This window comes from Ctenocephalides felis, unplaced genomic scaffold (assembly GCF_003426905.1).
Source record: "Ctenocephalides felis isolate EL2017-DRISC unplaced genomic scaffold, ASM342690v1 CF-g0.4_SCAFFOLD_01886, whole genome shotgun sequence".
Taxonomy (NCBI): domain Eukaryota; kingdom Metazoa; phylum Arthropoda; class Insecta; order Siphonaptera; family Pulicidae; genus Ctenocephalides; species Ctenocephalides felis.
The window spans coordinates 118703299-118725946 of record NW_020538040.1 but is presented as its reverse complement, the minus strand read 5'-3'; the positions used below and the strand labels follow the sequence as shown (position 1 = coordinate 118725946).

The 22648-nt window shown below is 30.1% G+C and overlaps 1 protein-coding gene across 1 annotated transcript in view; it reads left to right on the top strand.

Moving 5' to 3' along the window:
- The window catches only part of LOC113375804, a 220980-nt gene that overhangs the window by 38863 nt on the left and 159469 nt on the right, over positions 1-22648 (top strand). Inside the window, exons 3-5 of the mRNA XM_026615750.1 lie at positions 20322-20490; positions 21101-21209; positions 21301-21610. Of these exons, the coding sequence (XP_026471535.1) occupies positions 20322-20490; positions 21101-21209; positions 21301-21610 (588 nt within the window). The remainder of the gene's footprint in view (positions 1-20321; positions 20491-21100; positions 21210-21300; positions 21611-22648) is intronic.

Sequence of the window (22648 nt, the reverse complement as noted above, 5' to 3'; positions counted from 1 at the left end):
TATAAGCTCCAATCACAAGGAAGTACGAGCAAGCTATGACTTGTCAGCTGACCATAGTCCAGTAATAGCCAGCATAAGCACATCTGCAAGCCTTTCTAATCCCTTCTCTAGGATCTGCAACCATAAAACAAACTGGGACATCTACCGGAAGTTTGTAAAACACAACGTTGACCTCAAAGTTAAAAATTCCGCTGATATCGAAAACACCATCGATTCCTTTAATACTCTCCTACATGATGCTTCAAAATTTGCTACTCCTACTCCTATTACGACAAAAAACTCCTGTTAGACTGAAGGACTCCGGAAGAACTCAGGAATGTCTTTCCTGATCATCAGTTTGGATTTTGTAAAGAGCACTCAACCATACAGCAGTGCCACAGGATTGCCAGTCATATTTATAACGCATTCGAATCCAAACAATATTGCACCGTCGTCTTTTTGGACGTCAAACAAGCATTCGACAAAGTGTGCCACGACAGGCTTGTCACAAAAATTAGACTCTACTTACCAGTAAAATATCATAATCTCTTAACATCTTATATTGTCAACAAAAAGTTCATAATCAAGGTTAATTCCTCGTCGCCAGACGTATTTCCTATCAAGTAAGGGGTACCGCAGGGAAGTGTGTTGGGTCCTATACACCTTGTTCACGTGCGATATTCCTACAACGTCTATTACCATAATTTCCACTTTTGCAGACGACATATCAATCTTATCCACTGATGACAATCCTTGTTTAAAACTGCAGTATCATCTTAATTTGATTGAAGATTGGACCAAACTATGGAACATAGGCATCAATGAGTCTAAGTCTAGCCACATTACTTTCACTCTTAACAAACAATCGTGTCCTGCAGTATTCTTAAATGGCAATCAAATTCCAACAGTCAGCACCCTCAAATATCTTGGAATTCACTTTGACGAAAAACTCACCTGGCGATATCACATTTGCACTAAAGTAAAGCAAATTAAAACGCGAGTTAAAGAACTCGGCTGGCTCATTGGACAAAGATCTAAATTATCTCTAGAAAACGAGGTCCTTATTTATAATATGATAATTAAACCGTTATGGACTTATGGTCTTCAGATTTGGGGCTGCTCAAGTAAATCAAATATTGCTCTTATACAACGGATTATAGATATTAATTTGGAAATATGAACAAACAACACTCCTTTTTGCACTAATTTATTAAATAATAATTTTCACAAACGTTTCGAGACTAGGTTTGTCTCATCATCTGTGTGTTATAATTTAAAATTTAAAATATGGAAATCTAAATTACCATTTTGTGTTAGCCATTACAAGACAGTGTATCGAGCGACTATTTGCTCGTATAAGATTCTGACTAATATATTTCAATGTATGAAAAACTTAAGATTTCAATATTTTTCATATATTTACGTCGGCAATAAAAAGTATTTTAATTTTAATTCATTACCTTTTTTGATTTTTTGCAATGTTATTATATTTTATATAGTTATCATTAAATAAAAAATCGATAAAAATATATGTCAGAATACATTTCATAGCTACTCAACGCAAGTATATAAGTATTAAAAATATATGAAGTATTAAAAGTATATTACAAAAAATATATCTCTGTTGTTAAAATTATAATTATTAAGGCTATCCATGGCTATTCAAATGACAACTATTATTTTTTCAGCGAATAGTAGAAACAATTATAATTTTTTTTTCTATGTAACTACTATACAATTCTGCATCATTCACAGATTTCTCAATTTAATTCCCTTTCTATGTATATTATTGTAATACTTGCAATTTTTCGATATTATGATAAAATTGTCACTAAAATGTAAAATTATTGCAATTTCAGTCAAGTCATAAATAGTGCGCAGAAAAGAAAATATATTTTTTGCAAAACTAATATCGATTCAAAAAATAATAATTGCTATTTTACCTATTCTCCATGGTAAACCACAATAATTACAATTTGTGAAATTATAGAATTTATGTAAACAAATTGCTTACAGAGATATATTTTTCAATATACTTTTAAAATATGAAAAATATTGAAATCTTAAGTTTTTCATACATTAAAATATATTAGTCAGAATCTTATACGGCGAATAAAAATAATCAATAATAATAATTATTGTTTTATTCGGCGCGTTGGATTTTTTATTATGACTAATGAATAAACTTATATACAAAATATAAATGTATTTTGGATTTTAATAAATATTTCCATATATACAGATTTTGTTGAGACGTGCGATAACGACGATCCTTATATTATGCTTGCTCGTCGCTCTTTATATGGGCGTTCTTGTACCGGCAGCGTGTGTACTAGCTTCAGTTTTTCCAACTTTTCACCCAAAGTTCCACTTACATTGAAATGAATTTTTGAATAACAGAAGAAAAATGTACAGGCTTTCGAATGATGCTAATATGAAAGTAGTCCAAAGAGCCGCACTGGTAGAAAATATAAAATGAAAAATCATTTTCACCTTTTTACGCACTAAGAAATAATTTTTTCACATTATTTGTTATGAACAACATAAATAAGACCAGTATAAATAGAATGACGTTAACATTTTTTCGATATCTCTCATATTTTCGACAAAAAGTTAGTTCGAAAAAAGGGGCCATTTTCAAGTGTTTTCACTGACATCTCGGCCAAATGATGAGCTACGGATTTGAAATTTGGTATTTCGAATTTTCTCGAAAATACCTATAAAATGGCATCAAAATCATTTAAATACAAGGGTGGGGCCAATTCTGTATGGAAACACGCCCAGACCCTTTAGGTTCTGGATTTAAATAACATAAATAAAAAATAATATAACCTAGAAAATGTTTTATAAATACCAATGAGTATATAATTATACAAATGCGATCTTTCAGAGCACCGTGTTTGAGAAAAATATGCCAAAAAGTGCATTTTCATATTAACATTTCAAAAAAGCTGATATTTTGAGTCTCTAGTAACACTTGCGGCCCGTTTACTAACGTTTTTGTATATAAATATAACTACAAACAAAACTACTTACTGCAATTTAATCATAATTAAATAATGTTCACGTAAAACATCCTATTAAACGTAATTGAACATCATCTGTCAAAAACGTTTGACATTTCACGTATTAGCTACCGTCCATTGTTTTATTTAAATCACGCTTCTACAAAAATTTTCAAATTAAAAATGTAAAGTATCTACGCGATTTTGAAATAATATCTCACCTTTCCCACAATCTACTAATTAGAACGAATTTTTCAAGACTAAGACTGGCTAAATCGGTTTAGCCGTTTTCGAGTTTTACCGGGTCATTTAATCGAGAGCTCCATTTTTATATATAAGACTAGCTGACCCGGCAAACGTTGTTTTGCTAAGGTATATTCTAAACAATTTCTAGAGAATCGAAAATATTAATACTTTAAGTATATAAGGATGTATTGTTTGAATGCTATATACAATGCTGTATTATAAAAACAATAAACCCTATTAGTTTGTCTATATGACTCTGACTCTGGGACTCTGAACTCAACTTGAGCTGGCACGGTAGATGACTCTGAACTTTGGTGAAGAGAAGAGATACTTGGTGTGGACTAGGCAGGCAGGGAAGAGAACTGGCACTTGGAGATTGGCGCAGAAGATATTTGAAGTGCTCGAAATGTTCCCGGATTGTGGCTGATGTCGAAGTGGAAAGGCAAAAAGAAGAAGAAGGATCTTTGGAAAACCGAAGATTGTGGTGATAAAAAGTCTTTAGTGTTAAAGCAGCAATTGAGAAACTTATACCAAGGTCAATTTACGATACTGGATTCAGCTGCAGGAAGAACAGAAGGTAACAAAGATTTACCTAGGGATATTCCCAGGAAATCTTTAGAAATAAATTTAAATAATGTAGATCCTACCCAAAACACAATGGAAGAAACCACAAGTACTATTTCTTGTTCAAATAGTTTCGAATCCTTAACAGACAGAGATGACATGGACATGGACGATTTTCAAACAGTGACAAACAAAAAACGAAGGAGAAATTCAAACAATATTGACAGTAATGAAGAGGCTCCCATCAAAAAAGTTTCTACAAAAATTCCACCTATCATTATCAGAAGCACAATTGATCTTAAAACTATTAAGTACGTAAAAGACGCTACTAAAATATCATTTACTCTTGAATACATTAATCCATACAGACATAAACTTTATACTACCAATATAAAAGATCATGAAATTATTAAAAACAAAACTTAAAGAATTAAAACTTCAATTTTATACTCCTTACTCCACCAGTAACAATTTCTCTAAAAAAAATTACTATTACTGGACTGAACCCACACATTACAGATGCGGAAGTTCATGACTATCTCATCGAAAACAACATACTAGTTAAAAAAGTTATTCAACTCAAGAAAAAACATTCGGATGGACACACAATAAAACTACCTATCTACATAATAATACTGGATAACAGTCAGCATATGAATAATCTAAAAAAGATGAACAACATCAACGGCCATCTTTTTAAATGGGAGAACTATAAACCACCAGATGTTAAACAATGCAGAAAGTGCCAAACAGTAGGTCACACCTCTTACAACTGTAACTTGAAATACAGATGCGTAAAATGTACTGATGACCACTTACCAGGACAGTGTAAAAAAACTAGCAATGAACCAGCAGAGTGCATCAACTGTAGAGAAAAACACCCTGCGAACTTTTCGCGTTGTGAATACTTGCTCAAGTACAAGGAGCAAAAGAAGAATAAATTTGCAAATTCACCTTATGCGTCGAGGACATATTCTGCTGTCATCTCAGAGGCAAAAGAACAATGCAAATCCAGACCCCAAAATCCAGCTGTAAACTCTTTGGCAGAACCGGATTTTAGCACGACAGAAGGGATTTTAAATGCAGCGAAACATATAAAATCAGCATTTGAAGATCCAGAAGTGGCAACAATATTTAAGGAATTATACACATTATCTACAGCTCTCAAGACAGCAAAGACCTATGGTGAAAAATATCATTTAATACTTGACTCATTAAAATTATGGCCTTGAACCAAACCTATAACATTAATGTAATTTACTTTAATGCAAATGGCATCAAGAAAAATCGAGCTGAACTTATTGAATTACTTGAAACTAAGAACATTGATATAGTCCTTTTAAATGAGACACATTTACAAAAGAAAGATACTTTTTATATTAAAAATTACAAAGTGTATAGAACAGATAGAGAAAACTCTTCATGGGGAGGTACAGCCATTCTTGTCAGGCGTTGCATTAAGCATGAGCAACTCAACTTACCAGAACTGAAGTACACTGAAGCGACTGCCATGAATATATTTACTCAAAATTCTAAACTGACAATAATATCTATTTATGTTCCGTGCAACAAATTATTACTACGTGACATCAAATCACTCATTAATGTTAGCAATAAAGTGCTTATAGCTGGTGACTTCAACGCTCAACATGCAATGTGGAAATGCAGAGGAAATAATAACAGTGGTAAAAAACTATACAAATATATTAATAATACAGTGAACAATGTTCAGCTGCATTACCCAGATACTCCAACTAGATTTTCTCAATGTGTGCATCATAACAATAGTACTATTGACCTGGCTTTAACAAAAAATGTACATATAACAACTCAACCGACATCTCTGCCATATTTAAACTCGGATCATAATCCAGTATTCATACAAATAAATAGAAAATTAACCATCTATGAGTCTGACAATACAAAGTACTTAAACTACGCAGAAGCCAATTGGATACTATTTAAAAAATTAATAAACTTAAATATCAATCATAGAATGCAAATAATTGAAAAAGAAGATCTAGATAGAGCAATTGAACACTTAACAAGCACGATAAATTACGCTATTAAATTAACTATTTCTTCTAGAAATCCACAACAATATACTGCTGACAGCTTACCACAAGACATAATAAATAAAATAAAATTCAAAAATCAAGTCAAAAAACTTAGGCAAGTTTCCGGTAATCAACACCTGAAATCCCATGTAAATAAACTAACAAAAATAATACAAGTAGAAATATGGGAATATCGTAACAAATGCTGAACTGATAAATTGAACAAAATTAACACATATCCGAATAATATTTGGCCAACTATAAAGCGCATCACAAAGCGACTTCCACAAATACCTGCCCTAGTTTGCGATACGGGGATGGCCTCGACAGAAATTCAGAAAGCCGAAGCACTAGCTATACAATTTGAAAATAATTATCGATTAAATTCCGACAGTCAAAACACCTTATTTTCCCAGAAAGTAGAAAATGTAGTACAATCATTCATCTCTAAAACTGCTCACTGTAGATCAAAGACTAAAATTGTTACTGTCAAGGAAATAATAGACACATTAAAAACTCTCAAAAACAATAAAGCTCCAGGTCCCGATGGGTTGCAAAACATCATAATTAAAAACTTGCCGCATAAAGCGTTGATACTTCTAACAAGAGTAATAAATCAAATACTGATTTTGGGCTATTTTCCAGCTCAATAGAAGAGTTCAATCATGATGCCATTACACAAACCCGGTAAAATAAACAATATACCAGCAAACTATCGTCCAATTGCACTACTCAACACAATGAGTAAAGTGGCAGAAAAGGTCGTACAAACCAGGGTCAACAAACATATAGAAAAATTAAATATTATACCAAACTTTTAATTTGGGTTTAAAAAAGGACATTCTACAATGCATCCACTATCTGTGCTGGTAGAAAAAGCCATTACTAACTTTAACAAACGTAATCATACAGGACTAGTGTTACTTGACATTGAGAAAGCTTTTGACACAATTTGGAGCACAGGATTAATCTATAAACTAATTATTTTAAAATTCCCAAAGTACATAATTAAATTTATCATATCATATCTCAGTGATCGAAATTTTCAAGTGAAAATTGGTAATGTACTTTCAAATCCAAAAATGGTTACTGCAGGGGTACCTCAAGGATCTATACTTGGACCTACACTGTTCAACTTATATATTTATGATATTCCAGTTTCCCCCAAAACGGACATGCTGATATTTGCAGACGACACGGCAATCCTAAGCTCATCAAGATCAGTTACTTTAATAATAGAGAGAATTCAACAACATATAAACGAGATCATAAACTACACGAAATTGTGGCGCCTTAAAATTAATGCCCAAAAATCCGAGGCAATAATTCTCTCTAAATGTAATAAAAGAAGTATTCCATATAACAATTTACAAGTAACAAATATACCAATCGAATGGAAAAACAGTGTCAAATACTTGGGTGTCACACTGGACCAAAAATTAACCTTCACAAAACACATTAAAAATAAATTAAGTAGTGCATACGGGGCAATGAACGCACTAAAATCACTACTACATCGAAACAGTGTTCTGAACTCAAAAAATAAGAGGACAATATATCTCACATTAATAAGACCAATAATCACCTATGCGGCACAAATTTGGGTCACTACATGTAAAAGTAATATTCATAAACTGCAAATATTACAAAATAAAGTATTACGATTAATACTAAATGAGCAGAGAGATCCAATTACGAAACACTACGAATCTAATAAGTATCTTCATGAAAAGTCCAATCTGCAACCTTTTAAAGAGACCATACTCAACATGACGGCGAAATTCTTCGAAAATTGCAAACATAGTCCAAATCCAATCATAAAAAGCCTAGGAAGAATCACATCAGACATGATATGGTATGGCAAATACGCTTTGCCAAACCACCTGATAGAGCAGTAGTATTTGGAAAAGATATAGTTACACTTATTCATAATAATATATTTTAGTTAGTATTAAGCTTTAGTGTTATCTTAGTTGTAAGTTATAATTGAACGAATAGTGTTTTTTTTGTTTTCCTTTTTTTTTCACTTATTGTCAACGTTAATTGATATTGATATGTAACTAGATTATTAAAATTTCCTTAAATACCATACATAAATTGCAAAAATACCTATTAGGTAGTAATGCATAAAATATGATACTGGACTTTGTAACATATATTGATAGAAATATAAAATTCCCAAAGTACATAATTAAATTTATCATATCATATCTCAGTGATCGAAATTTTCAAGTGAAAATTGGTAATGTACTTTCAAATCAAAAAATGGTTACTGCAGGGGTACTTCAAGGATCTATACTTGGACCTACACTGTTCAACTTATATATTTATGATATTCCAGTTTCCCCCAAAACGGACATGCTGATATTTGCAGACGACACGGCAATCCTAAGCTCATCAAGATCAGTTACTTTAATAATAGAGAGAATTCAACAACATATAAACGAGATCATAAACTACACGAAATTGTGGCGCCTTAAAATTAATGCCCAAAAATCCGAGGCAATAATTCTCTCTAAATGTAATAAAAGAAGTATTCCATATTACAATTTACAAGTAACAAATATACCAATCGAATGGAAAAACAGTGTCAAATACTTGGGTGTCACACTGGACCAAAAATTAACCTTCACAAAACACATTAAAAATAAATTAAGTAGTGCATACGGGGCAATGAACGCACTAAAATCAGTACTACATCGAAACAGTGTTCTGAACTCAAAATATAAGAGGACAATATATCTCACATTAATAAGACCAATAATCACCTATGCGGCACAAATTTGGGTCACTACATGTAAAAGTAATATTCATAAAATGCAAATATTACAAAATAAAGTATTACGATTAATACTAAATGAGCAGAGAGATCCAATTACGAAACACTACAAATCTAATAAGTATCTTCATGAAAAGTCCAATCTGCAACCTTTTAAAGAGACCATACTCAACATGACGGCGAAATTCTTCGAAAATTGCAAACATAGTCCAAATCCAATCATAAAAAGCCTAGGAAGAATCACATCAGACATGATATGGTATGGCAAATACGCTTTGCCAAACCACCTGATAGAGCAGTAGTATTTGGAAAAGATATAGTTACACTTATTCATAATAATATATTTTAGTTAGTATTAAGCTTTAGTGTTATCTTAGTTGTAAGTTATAATTGAACGAATAGTGTTTTTTTTGTTTTCCTTTTTTTTCACTTATTGTCAACATTATTGATATTGATATGTAACTAGATTATTAAAATTTCCTTAAATACCATACATAAATTGCAAAAATACCTATTAGGTAGTAATGCATAAAATATGATACTGGACTTTGTAATATATATTGATAGAAATATAAAATTTATCATCATCATCAAGTTTGTCTATATTTTGTCAATACAATTAAACTGGAAGATTTATACACTTTCTATAGAAAACATAGTATAATCCAACCCTAGTATTTTTTGGTCTTTCGACTTATTGATTACGTTTCAAGTTTTTCAGATTCTTTTTGGATTCTGGATTTTGTGTGTAATTGTAAATAATACTACTGAGCTTATACAAAAATTTTCAAATTTTTGCGAGGAGAAATAGAAAATAAATTAAGTATTTCTTCTTTGACCTGCTCTTTGAAAAGTTTCAAGTAACATTCGATGGATTAAAATAAATTTAATAAAAAGTATATATGTAGAGCAGGGCGAGGCACAAAGGTCCAATTTGACTTTGAGCAAATATAAACTATATTGTGAAAACCATAACAATTATATCACAACAAATAACACATACCAAACGAGCAATTATCTGACTACGTTCAGTAAACTGCCATCTACTTCATCATTGTAGAAATGTGCTTTTTTGATGTCTTTTAACAATTTGTTATCTAGACTTTTTTACCCTATAGACGGGGTAACTTGAAACGTGCAGGTGGCAAAAAGGTTTAAAGCCTTTCCATAATTTTAAAGGTATTTTACAAAATAATTACATTTTTAATTAATGCTAAAAAACTAACAACGGAAGAAAATACTTTTATTATGGATTTTCAAAGATTACCGTTTTCACATCAATTTTATAGCTGGTTATACATCTTTTTTCCTCAACTTTCAAATATTGTTAAACAATGCTTAACTTTACTGATTTTTGACACATCGGTGGTGGACCTTTTTAACTCCGGACCCTCATATATTACTATCTATTCTTCGAAAAATTTTGGGAAATTATAACTGGGAAAATGTTATTCGACAAAATGTCCATTTGATCGATACCAAATTTAAGTTCTGAATTTAAATAACATAAATAAAAAATAATATAACCTAGAAAATGTTTTATAAATACCAATGAGTATATAATTATACAAATGAGATTTTTCAGAGCACCGTGTTTGAGAAAAATATGCCAAAAAGTGCATTTTCATATTAACATTTCAAAAAAGTTGATATTTTGAGTCTTTAGCAACACTTGCGGTCCGTTTACTAACGTTTATAATAATATATAATATATAAATAGTATATAAATAAAACTACGAACAAATCTACTCACTACAATTTAATCATAATTAAATAATATTCACGTAAATCATCCTAATAAACGTAATTGAACATCATCTGTCAAAAACGTTTGACATTTCACGTATCAGCCACTGTCCATTGTTTTATTTAAATTACGCTTCAGGGCGAGGCACAAAGGTCCAATTTGACTTTGAGCAAATATAAACTATATTGTGAAAACCATAACAATTATATCACAACAAATAACACATACCAAACGAGCAATTATCTGACTACGTTCAGTAAACTGCCACCTACTTCATCATTGTAGAAATGTGCTTTTTTGATGTCTTTTAACAATTTGTTATCTAGACTTGTTTACCCTATAGACGGGGTAACTTGAAACGTGCAGGTGGCAAAAAGGTTTAAAGCCTTTCCATAATTTTAAAGATATTTTACAAAATAATTACATTTTTAACTAATGCTAAAAAACTAACAACGGAAGAAAATACTTTTATTATGGATTTTCAAAGATTACCGTTTTCACATCAATTTTATAGCTGGTTATACATCTTTTTTCCTCAACTTTCAAATATTGTTAAACAATGCTTAACTTTACTGATTTTTGACAAATCGGTGGTGGACCTTTTTAACTCCAGACCCTCATATATTACTATCTATTCTTCGAAAAATTTTGGGAAATTATAACTGGGAAAATGTTATTCGACAAAATGTCCATTTGATCGATACCAAATTTAAGTTCTGAATTTAAATAACATACATAAAAAATAATATAACCTAGAAAATGTTTTATAAATACCAATGAGTATATAATTATACAAATGAGATTTTTCAGAGCACCGTGTTTCAGAAAAATATGCCAAAAAAGTGCATTTTCATATTAACATTTCAAAAAAGTTGATATTTTGAGTCTCTAGCAACACTTGCGGTCCGTTTACTAACGTTTATAATAATATATAATATATAAATAGTATATAAATAAAACTACGAATAAATCTACTCACTACAATTTAATCATAATTAAATAATATTCACGTAAATCATCCTAATAAACGTAATTGAACATAATCTGTCAAAAACGTTTGACATTTCACGTATCAGCCACTGTCCATTGTTTTATTTAAATTACGCTTCAGGGCGAGGCACAAAGGTCCAATTTGACTTTGAGCAAATATAAACTATATTGTGAAAACCATAACAATTATATCACAACAAATAACACATACCAAACGAGCAATTATCTAACTACGTTCAGTAAACTGCCATCTACTTCATCATTGTAGAAATGTGCTTTTTTGATGTCTTTTAACAATTTGTTATCTAGACTTTTTTACCCTATAGACGGGGTAACTTGAAACGTGCAGGTGGCAAAAAGGTTTAAAGCCTTTCCATAATTTTAAAGGTATTTTACAAAATAATTACATTTTTAACTAATGCTAAAAAACTAACAACGGAAGAAAATACTTTTATTATGGATTTTCAAAGATTACCGTTTTCACATCAATTTTATAGCTGGTTATACATCTTTTTTCCTCAACTTTCAAATATTGTTAAACAATGCTTAACTTTACTGATTTTTGACACATCGGTGGTGGACCTTTTTAACTCCGGACCTTCATATATTACTATCTATTCTTCGAAAAATTTTGGGAAATTATAACTGGGAAAATGTTATTCGACAAAATGTCCATCTGATCGATACCAAATTTAGGTTCTGAGTTTAAATAAAATAAATAAAAAATAATATAACCTAGAAAATGTTTTATAAATACCAATGAGTATATAATTATACAAATGAGATTTTTCAGAGCACCGTGTTTGAGAAAAATATGCCAAAAAGTTGATATTTTGAGTCTCTAGCAACACTTGCGGTCCGTTTACTAACGTTTATAATAATATATAATATATAAATAGTATATAAATAAAACTACGAATAAATCTACTCACTACAATTTAATCATAATTAAATAATATTCACGTAAATCATCCTAATAAACGTAATTGAACATTATCTGTCAAAAACGTTTGACATTTCACGTATCAGCCACCGTCCATTGTTTTATTTAAATTACGCTTCAACAAAAATTTTCAAATTAAAAATGTAAAGTTTTTACGCGGATTTGAAATAATTTCTCACCTTTTGGAATTTCTCTGGATTGGCACGAATTTTTCAAGACTAAGAGTGGCCAAATCGATTCAGCCGTTTTCGAGTTTTACTTGGACATTTGAAAGAGAGCTCCATTTTTATATATTTTTATATATAAGATAATGCAGTGAACCTTATATATGAAATAAGAACAAATCTTTGTTTATAATATTTTTTACAAAATAATAATACCTCACATTCTTTTATTATTTCCTTCTCGAGAATTAATTATACATCAGGTAGTTTGATTAGCATACTATTACTTTTACACAATTATAAAATCATAATTGTGTAAAAGTTATAATACTAATTATTTTTAAGCTGGTTGCATACCATTGGAAGAGCTAATTTACGAACAAACATTATCGTATACAGAATATAAAATACAAAATAGCATTATTTTGAGACATTATATACCTGGAAATTCCTAAAACTGGCTGTGAGACGAGAAAAAGACCACTTCTTTCGATCCAAATTTTGTATTAGTAAAAAATCTCTAGCAAATATCTGCACATGTTAACAGATATAGTACCAGTTTAGGAAAGTCGGATATGACAAAACCTTTGAGACTACTCCACTCGGATTCACTTCGAGGGAGGAGTTGTATCGGAGTGATAACTCCGGAGTGAGTTACCCATCTCTATTATATATATATATATATATATATATATATATATATATATATATATATGATGATAGTTTTGTCGACGTTGATACATATTTGTAATATTTTTGCAGCCCAACCGTCGAATTAAAAAAAGATTAAATAACAAAATTATTTATTCATTATACGTTTCGACACTAGATGTGCGTAATCATTCAGTAATCTAAAAAAACATTTAACATAAATACACAGATGATAGTAAATATAAATATATAAAAGGAAGAAATTATACATACCAAACCAGGAAAAACAGGAAACATTAAATATGATGTAAAATTGATTGAACACTAAATTATATTATTATTAGTCCGAACTATTAACATTGATTCTGCCATGACTTATTTAAAAAGACTTATCTAAACGGAGCATGGCAGAATCAATGTTAATAGTTCGGACTAACAATAGCATAAATCTGAGAACCGACACAAATATTTTACACGACACTTATATATAGACGATTTCGACAATTTTGCATTTGTTGGAAAGGTCTCGAGCTCCGCAAGGTTTATAGCTAAGAAAATTAGTGGTGCATGGCATCGTGCCTTAATGCAAATTACTGAAACTTCACGCACCGTAATTAAAAATTCGAGTAATGAAAATAATCAACAATTGTTTTAAATAATTTTAAATAGAATATCTTCTATATATATATAAAAATAAGTAGGGTTTTCCTTCTTGACGAAATAACTCCAAAACGCACGAACCAATTTCGACAATTTTGCATTCGTTGGAAAGGTCTCGAGCTCCGCAAGGTTTATAGCTAAGAAAATTAGTAGTGCATGTCATCGTGCCTTAATGCAAATTGCTGGAACCTCACGCACCGTAATTAAAAATTCGAGTAATGACATTAGTGAGAATTATCAGAATTATGCTTGGTTAAGTCAACAAACAATTCTTGCCGCAAAGTATAATGATGTACACGCACTGAATTTCACCATTCAATTAAAAATTGCAATTTGGTTTGACTTCGAACGATTGCAATTTCCAGTTCGTCTTGCGTTCGCAATAACAAGTCGCAAGGCCAATCGCTTAGTGTTTGCGGGATAAATTTCAAATAGATTATTTAGAAAATCATTGTTTTTCACATAGGCAATTATACGTTGGTTGTTCACGAGTTGGAAAACCATCCGCTTTGTTTGTGTTAACGTCAGACCAAAAAACAAAAAATGTGGTTTACCAAAGATCACTTCCATGAAACGGATAGTATGCGGATTCACTTTCATTTACTTAGAGAAGTTCAACTAAAAAACACTTTATTTTTGTAATCGAAATAAATTCATTACTGTTGTGCAATAAAATCAAATTGTTCCTTCTCAAATATAAAACAAACAAAAAATTTCTTTATCTTTCTCACGAAACCATCTGGTGGCGAAACGGAGTTCGTCGGGTTTGCTAGTATATATATGTATATATATATATATATATATATATATATATATATATATATATATATATATATATTAGGTTGTCAAATATCTCCCTATATATATATCTTGATAGTTTTTTCGACGTTGAAACATATTTTAAAGTAACTAGCGGCCCATTCGTCGAAATACAAAAGTAATAAAGTATTCAAAAACTTTTATTTTTCCAAAAAAATGTCCTTTTCTAATATGTTACAAGTTTAATTTTTTAAAAAAATATTTTTTTGAGTGTTTTTGTCCTGGTGGTATGTATAATGTTGCTCTATGTTTATAATTATTTTATAATGGTTGTTATTATTAGTAAAAATTTCCAAATTTATTGTAGTTGCTGAATGATGACACGCATCTGGTGTCGAAACGAATAAATAAAAGTTTTTTAATACTTTATTAACTTCCCATAGGGTAAGTTATTGTAATGGGCCAAAAATCGAAATTGAAAATTTTTACAAATCTCGACGTTTTGAAGGTTTCTGTACATTTTGGCACACCTCAGTAAAAAGTGTGTGTGAGTGTGTATGTATGTATGGATACAATTTTTCGTGCACATTTTCAGGCGCACGGATCAACCTATTTGAATGGTTCAAAAAACCTTCGATTACTATTGATAGGGAGATGTGCTGATTAGTTTTTGGCAAAGGCAGATCCAGCCGATTAGGAGATACGGAGCAAAGAGTGCAGAAAATCGAAATCGAGTTTTTGACAGATCAGAGCATCCGATTCGAATGATCCCAAAAACATTCAATTTGTAATGACAGGGAGAAGAGGTGATTAGTTTTTGGCAAAGGCATGTCCAGCGGTTTCGGAGGTACAGAGCTAAATTTGCAAAAAATGGCAGTTTTTGAGAGAACTAAGCGTCCGATTTGAATTATTTCAATAACTTTCTGCTTGTTTTAACAAAATAATTGACTTTGGAAAAAAAAATTTGCATCAATTTTTTTTTTTATTTCTTTTTCCAAAAAAATTTTATTTTGTATATCGAAAATAATTCAGATTTTTATTTTAATTCTGTTCTGATATACTTTAAGCAAATAATTTTAACTTTCCAATTTAGTTTATATAATTCTTATAAATATTCGACAATGTTACAATATTTATAATAATCTATTTTAAAACATTTAATATTCCTCGATCATTTTGTTACGGTACGGGAAGTTCCAGCAATCCAGACCCGACAGACGTTGTTCTGTACCCACGTCTACAATTTTTCAATATTTTATACTAATATTTACTGCTTAGTTAAAAATAATAATTACTGTTTTTTGAATTACTATTTACACCAATATATGAGTGATGTTCGATGTAGAACTGTTTCAAATAAAATGATTGTTCTCAATTCCCACAGTTAACACTTTAATTATTCATTTAACAAATATTAAAAAATGTTCATGAAAATTGTATATTAAAAATTATACATTGCGATTATTTTATTGCATTTAAGGGTTATATAGTATTTTCAGTCATACCTGTAGATGTGGATGTATAAATGAATGATTTTTTGTTTATTCACGACTAAAACATTGATTTTCCAAATTTATCACACTAAAAATGATCGTCTGCCTTTGTGATTTATGGTCATAGCATAAGACACACGTGCTGAAAATTGAAATCTTTTAAAAAGTACAACAAATTCAGAAAGAATTAATATATAGAATTTGCGCAAAGGTGCAATATCACCTTTTATTTTTCTACCCAAAATAATTGCTTCAATAATGTTGCCTATAATTTTTATAACTTCGTACCATATTTTAACTGGCTTTTAGAAATTTTAATATCTAAATTACATTTTTTTCTCCAATAAATCAATATACCTTATTGCTTAAGTTTATATTTGAAGTAAATTAATTTGTCAAATCCTGTTCACATGTGCTCTATTCAACTTACGATCAACAAAATTATTGCTCTGTGAATTTTTATACTGTGCTCCAATTTACTTGATATTTTGGAAATAGGCTAATCTTTATCTTAAGTTCAATATTTTTAACAATTTGCACTCCGTCACCATCCACAGCATTAATTGGATTATTACTCTTTTATCAGAACTTGTAATACACTATTTTAAAGGTGATTAAATGAGCTACAACTTTCTCTATCATAAATTTTACCGTAACTTCTCTTATTGTGAAACGGCGAAGGGTTAAAGGGCTCGAAAGACCTTGGCTGGACAGCCGCGCACTCCTTAATTAATATCTCTATCAATATTTGTGTAATGGGAAAATAATAAACAACAATAATTAGTCAGTCAAATACCTCGAATTTTCATATATATATACATATATATATATATATATATATATATATATATATATATATATAAACTTTTATACGTATTTTTTCAGAGATATTAAAATGAGAAATTGGATGTTTTTTTAATGTTTTTTTTTTCATGAAATCATGAGTTTTTTGAAAATCGTTTGTACTAAAGTTGTAGTATTTTCTAGAATCCATCAAGATCTCTTAAACCAAGTTAATTCTAGATGGAATACGATTATTTTTAAATTTGGTGGAAATGGCACTGAAAAACTATTTGATTTAAATGAAAAAACATTATATGCGTCTTTTATTTGCATGATAGTTTACTCATTTTACACGCAGAAGTACTCATTTTAAAGCTTATTTTGAGCACAATAAAAATCCATTTTCATATCTAGCCTAATAATGTTCCTAAAACACTATAAAATAGCGATTTATTAAGATTTTAATTGATATAATTTTGTTCATTACACGATTTTCGTTAAAATGTATATTTTTGAAGATATTAGCAAAAAATGATGAAAAACGCAAAAAAGAAACATATTTTCAGTAGCCAGTAACTTGAAAAGTATTTGCTTTTTTGAAAAACATTATCAAACATTTTTCTCTTATAATTAGTTCTTTTATCGATACCCAACGTTATTTTAAAAAAAGTAAAATTACACCACTGAAAAGAAATGTCATCCACCCGAGAAGTGGTAAAGGAGTCTAAATTGTTTTCACTTTTGAAGAGTAAGATGAACCTTTGTTCATCCCATTATTCCAAAATTCCAAACTGAAATGGAAAACAGTAAAAAAAGTTCAGACCGTACCCAATGACAAACATATGAATTTTTGACACAATGAAACTTCTAAATATTTTTTTTGTATTGTGACTTAGTATAGTAAGGCAAAACGACTGCAAATTGAATATTTTTGAGCGCAATCACTTATGGCTCGTTTCCTTTGCACGAATTCGTACGGCGAATCTGTTCGCAAAGTGCGCAGACAAAATTATTGCAAGCAAAAGCAAACCACGCGTTCGTTGAGAACACGATTCGCCGTGCGCGTCAGACGCATGCGCCGACTGTCAGGCGCATGTTATATTATTTGCATCTTATATTAATTTAATTTTTGGCACATCTCAGTTGCTTTTCAGCATTAATAATATAGACATTACATTTTCCTTATTCATAATATTGAATTTATTATATTTTAATATTGCCTTAGCCAATAAGTGAATAGAAATGTTTGGCAAATGGCAGTCTTCAATTGTTTTTAATGTCAAACTAGCTTCAAATATTTTCAAGGGCAAACAATGATAAGCGGTTTTTTGTAATTTTTTCTATTTATTTCTACAATCTAACTATATTTCTATGAATCAAAACATTCTAGAAAATTTCCCGAACAAACTTTAGGAAGATTCATGAAAATCGGAATTATAGTTTAGGAGGAATAATGAAACTTACATTGTTACAGAAGAATTTTATATATAAGTATATAAATATAATTTTATATGTATGTATGTGACATTATTTTTTTGGCCAATACGTCATTTTGTAATTTTTGTATTAGTGTTAGATTTATTGTATTCTCTCTAATCTTATATATAAAAATGGAGCGCTCTTTCAAATGTCGAAGTAATACTCGAAAACGGCTGAATTGATTTGGCCAGTCTTAGTTTTGAAAAATTCGTGCCAATCCAGAGAAGGTCCAAAAGGTGAGAAATTATTTCAAATCCGCGTAGAAACTTTACATTTTTATTTCGAAAATTTTTGTAGAAGCGTTATTTAAATAAAACAATGGACGGTGGCAATTACGTGAAATGTCAAACGCTTTTGACAGATGATGTTCAATTACGTATAATATGATGTTTTACGCGAATATTATTTAATTATGATAAATTTGTAGTAAGTAGTTTTGTTTGTAGTTTTATTTATATACAAAAACGTTAGTAAACGGGCCGCAAGTGTTACTAGAGACTCAAAATATAAACTTTTTTGATATGTCAATATATCTCATTTGTATAATTATATGCTCATTGGTATTTATAAAACATTTTCTAGGTTATATTATTTTTTATTTATGTTATTTAAATTCAGAACCTAAATTTGGTATCGATCAAATGGACATTTTGTCGAATAACATTTTTCCAGTTATAATTTCCCAGAATTTATCGCAGAATTGATTGTAATATATGAAGGTCCGGGGTTAAAAAGGTCCACCATCGATGTGTCAAAAATCAGTAAAGATAGGCATTGTTTAACAACAATATTTGAAAGTAGAGGGAAAAGATGTATAACCAGCTATAACTTTGATTCTTATGACTTTGCTATCGGGACATAAACGGTAATCTTTGAAAATCCATATTAAAAGTATTTTCTTCTGTTGGTAGTTTTTTAGCATTAGTTAAAAATGTTATTGTTTTTTAAAATACCTTTAAAATTAAAATAAGACATTAAACCTGTTTGCCACCTGGCCGTTACAAGTTACTCCGCCTATAGGGTAAAAAAGTCTAGATAATAAATTTTTTAAAGACAGCAAAAATGCACCTTTCTACAATGATGAAGTAGCTGACAGTTTTGCTGAACGTAGTCAGATAATTGTTTGTTTGAAATGTGTTATTTGTTGTGATATGATTGGTTTGATTTATACAATATCATTAATATTTGCTCAAAGTCAAATTGGACCTTCGTGCCTCGCCCTGCTCTACATATATACTTATTAAATTTACTTTAATTCATCGAATGTTATTTGAAACTTTTCAAAAAGCAGGATAAAAGAAGAAATACTTAATTCATTTTTTATCTCTCCTCGCAAAAATTTGAAAATTTCGTATAAGCATTATTTACAATTATACACAAAATCCCGAATCCAAAAAGGAATCTGGAAAACTTGAAACGTAATCAATAAGTCGAAAGACCAGAAAAAGACTTGGGTTGGATTATACTATGTTTTCTATAGAAAGTGTATAAATCTTCCAGTTTAATTGTATTGACAAAATATAGACAAACTAATAGGGTTTATTGTTTTTATAATACAGCATTGTATATAGCGTTCAAACAACGCATCGTTATACACTTTGAAGTATTAATATTTTTGATTCTCTAGAAATTGTTTAGAATATACCTTACTTAGCAAAACAACGTTTGCCGGGTCAGCTAGTATTTTATATATTATTAATATTCACAGAACTGTATTAGTGTTACATTTATTGTATTCTCTCTAATATTTTATATAAATATTCACAGAACTTGCTAAAGATGACACAAACGTAATGTGAAACTGGTCCAATAAAGCAATTATTTTTTTATTTATATTTTTATTCGACGTATTGGCCAAAAAAATAATTTCATATATATATATATATATATATATATATATATATATATATATGTATATAATGTTATATTATATTATAAAATTAAAATTTATATACGTTTAGTGTTTTTCTTGGTATAACATGCTTATTTGTTCATAATTTAATAAAAGGATAATATTTTTAGGCCGAGCTTGTGAATTTGCGGGAAGAGCTTTCAGGTTGCCAAGCAGAAAAAGAACTGTTGCAAGATAAACTTGAGACGATTGCGAGAGATGTTCGTGAGGCAAAAAGCCTAAAAGACATATCCGATCGGTTACGGATCAATCCACTGAACAACCAACAAACTTTTTGTGGTAAAATGATGCTTTTACTTGGATTTTAATTTCTTTCATCGCATTCACATCTACTAGTTTTAAAATGATACAAGTTGACAAGAACCATCATCATTACTCGAAACAATAGCACACATAAATTTAAAATGCCAACAAATGTGCCTCTGGTTTCTTTGTTACTTCTTGTGAACTTATACTTTATCGTGTTCCTCGACAATTTGCAATATTAATTTTTAAAATTGTCGTGCCGTAGTATAAAATAACTAATTATGAGAAATTTTACGATTGGTATTAACACTAAATAAACTCACTAAATGAATACCTTCGAAGTAATTCAACAGAAATTGCATTAATTTGCATTGTTTTAAATAGAATAACTTATTTTTACACTTCAGTTTTTTTATATTCATATATGCTTCATTTCTGGTTTGGAAAAAATTTAAAGGTAGTTATGTTTTAATTGTGTTCCATTTATAATTGGCAAATCCGTTTTGATTGCAGTATTTCATACTTTTGGCCCAAACATCGAATTATAAATAAAATATTTTATTATCGGAAATATTAAAAAACTGTTCTGCGTTCTTTACATTATGTGAATATATATCAGCGTAATTATAAATACAATTTACAGAAAGCAAACAGTTTGCGCAAGCCCGAGCCCTGTCTAAAATTTTGAAGAAAGAAAATGATAGTTTACGAAATTGTATTATCAATCTTCAATCTGAAGTATATGAGGCCAGGTAACTACAATAATCAAATCCAAATACTGCAAGTTTATTCTTATAAAATTGAATATAATAAATTTTACGTTTTTTCTTCCGTTTTGATCAGACTGACATCACGCTATCTTGATAAAGAATTGGCTGGAAGAATTCAGCAGTTACAGCTGCTAGGACGTGAAATCAAAGGTGCTTTGCGTGATAAATTATGGAGACAATTGGAGGCCGAAATTCTAATACAAAGACATAAGACAGTTGTTCGTGCTTGTCGCAATCAGAATTATCTTATTATGAATAATACGCCTGCACATCCAGTACGTTCCGAACCGACGGCTGCAGAAGTTCAAGTAAAAGATCCGAGTGAAGTTAGAGAGATTGTTCTTGAAATACGCGAACCTGATGAGCTTGGTATTTTCATCACTGTAAGTAATATAATTCATAATATAAATATTAAAATTTTTTGAGCCTTTAATGCTCGATGGAATAGCTGAGCCGGTAAACTTTGAATCACTTAACTAATTTATAATTAAATTCCAGAATCGCTAATTTTATGTTTTCTTGACGTTTCAAGCCATTCTGAATCGAATGAGACCAAATTTGGAGAATGTATGTGTGTGTGTGCGGGTGCGTGAACAGATTTTTTGCCGTAAATCGAAGTTTTCTCAAAGAAAAAACCGGTTGCACCGATTTCAAAAATTTAAAAGCCATTCGATGTATCTCGCTGAGGAATAGCGTTTATCAATTTTGTGCGATGATCGGCATAACCGTTTCTTCGTACACAGCAGAAAAGTGAAAAAATTTTCATCCCCGTTTTAGCCCGCAATTCTGAATCTATTTTAAAAATTCAAAAATCACCAATTAGGTGAAAATCTACCGAGCCGTTTTCTTGTAATTAACTGTTGAGAAAAAAATTCAAGCCGTTCTTGTGGAACTTTTTCGGCTATATATATATATATATATATATATATATATATATATATATATATATCATGGCCTTGTATAACTTACTGAAATATTAATGCCTTACAACAAGTAGTTAATTTTAAAAATTCATCAAAGTTTAAGAAAATGAGTGTTTTTTTTGACGTTTTTAAAATTAAATTAGACGATTTACTTGGTATAACGATAGAGTATTTGTATTATTCATCGCGAGTCGAAAGTCTCACAAAGGCGTTTTTCAGAATCGGCCTATATTTTCTTGAATAGAAATTATTGTTTAAACAAACGTACGGACACCAGCTTCATTTGCGAAAATTACCAATTTGTTCTAAATAATGTTTCCCAACTCATATCGAATACCTAACACCACAGTTTGCACAACATTATAACGCACACTTGCACAGCGCGCCAAGACGTTGGGTCAAACACGAGCACATGTGGTTGTTTTTTCTAAAATTTTTGACTTCGCATCTCGGACACTTACAAAAATATTATTCTGTATGGCACTGGCCTCGGATACA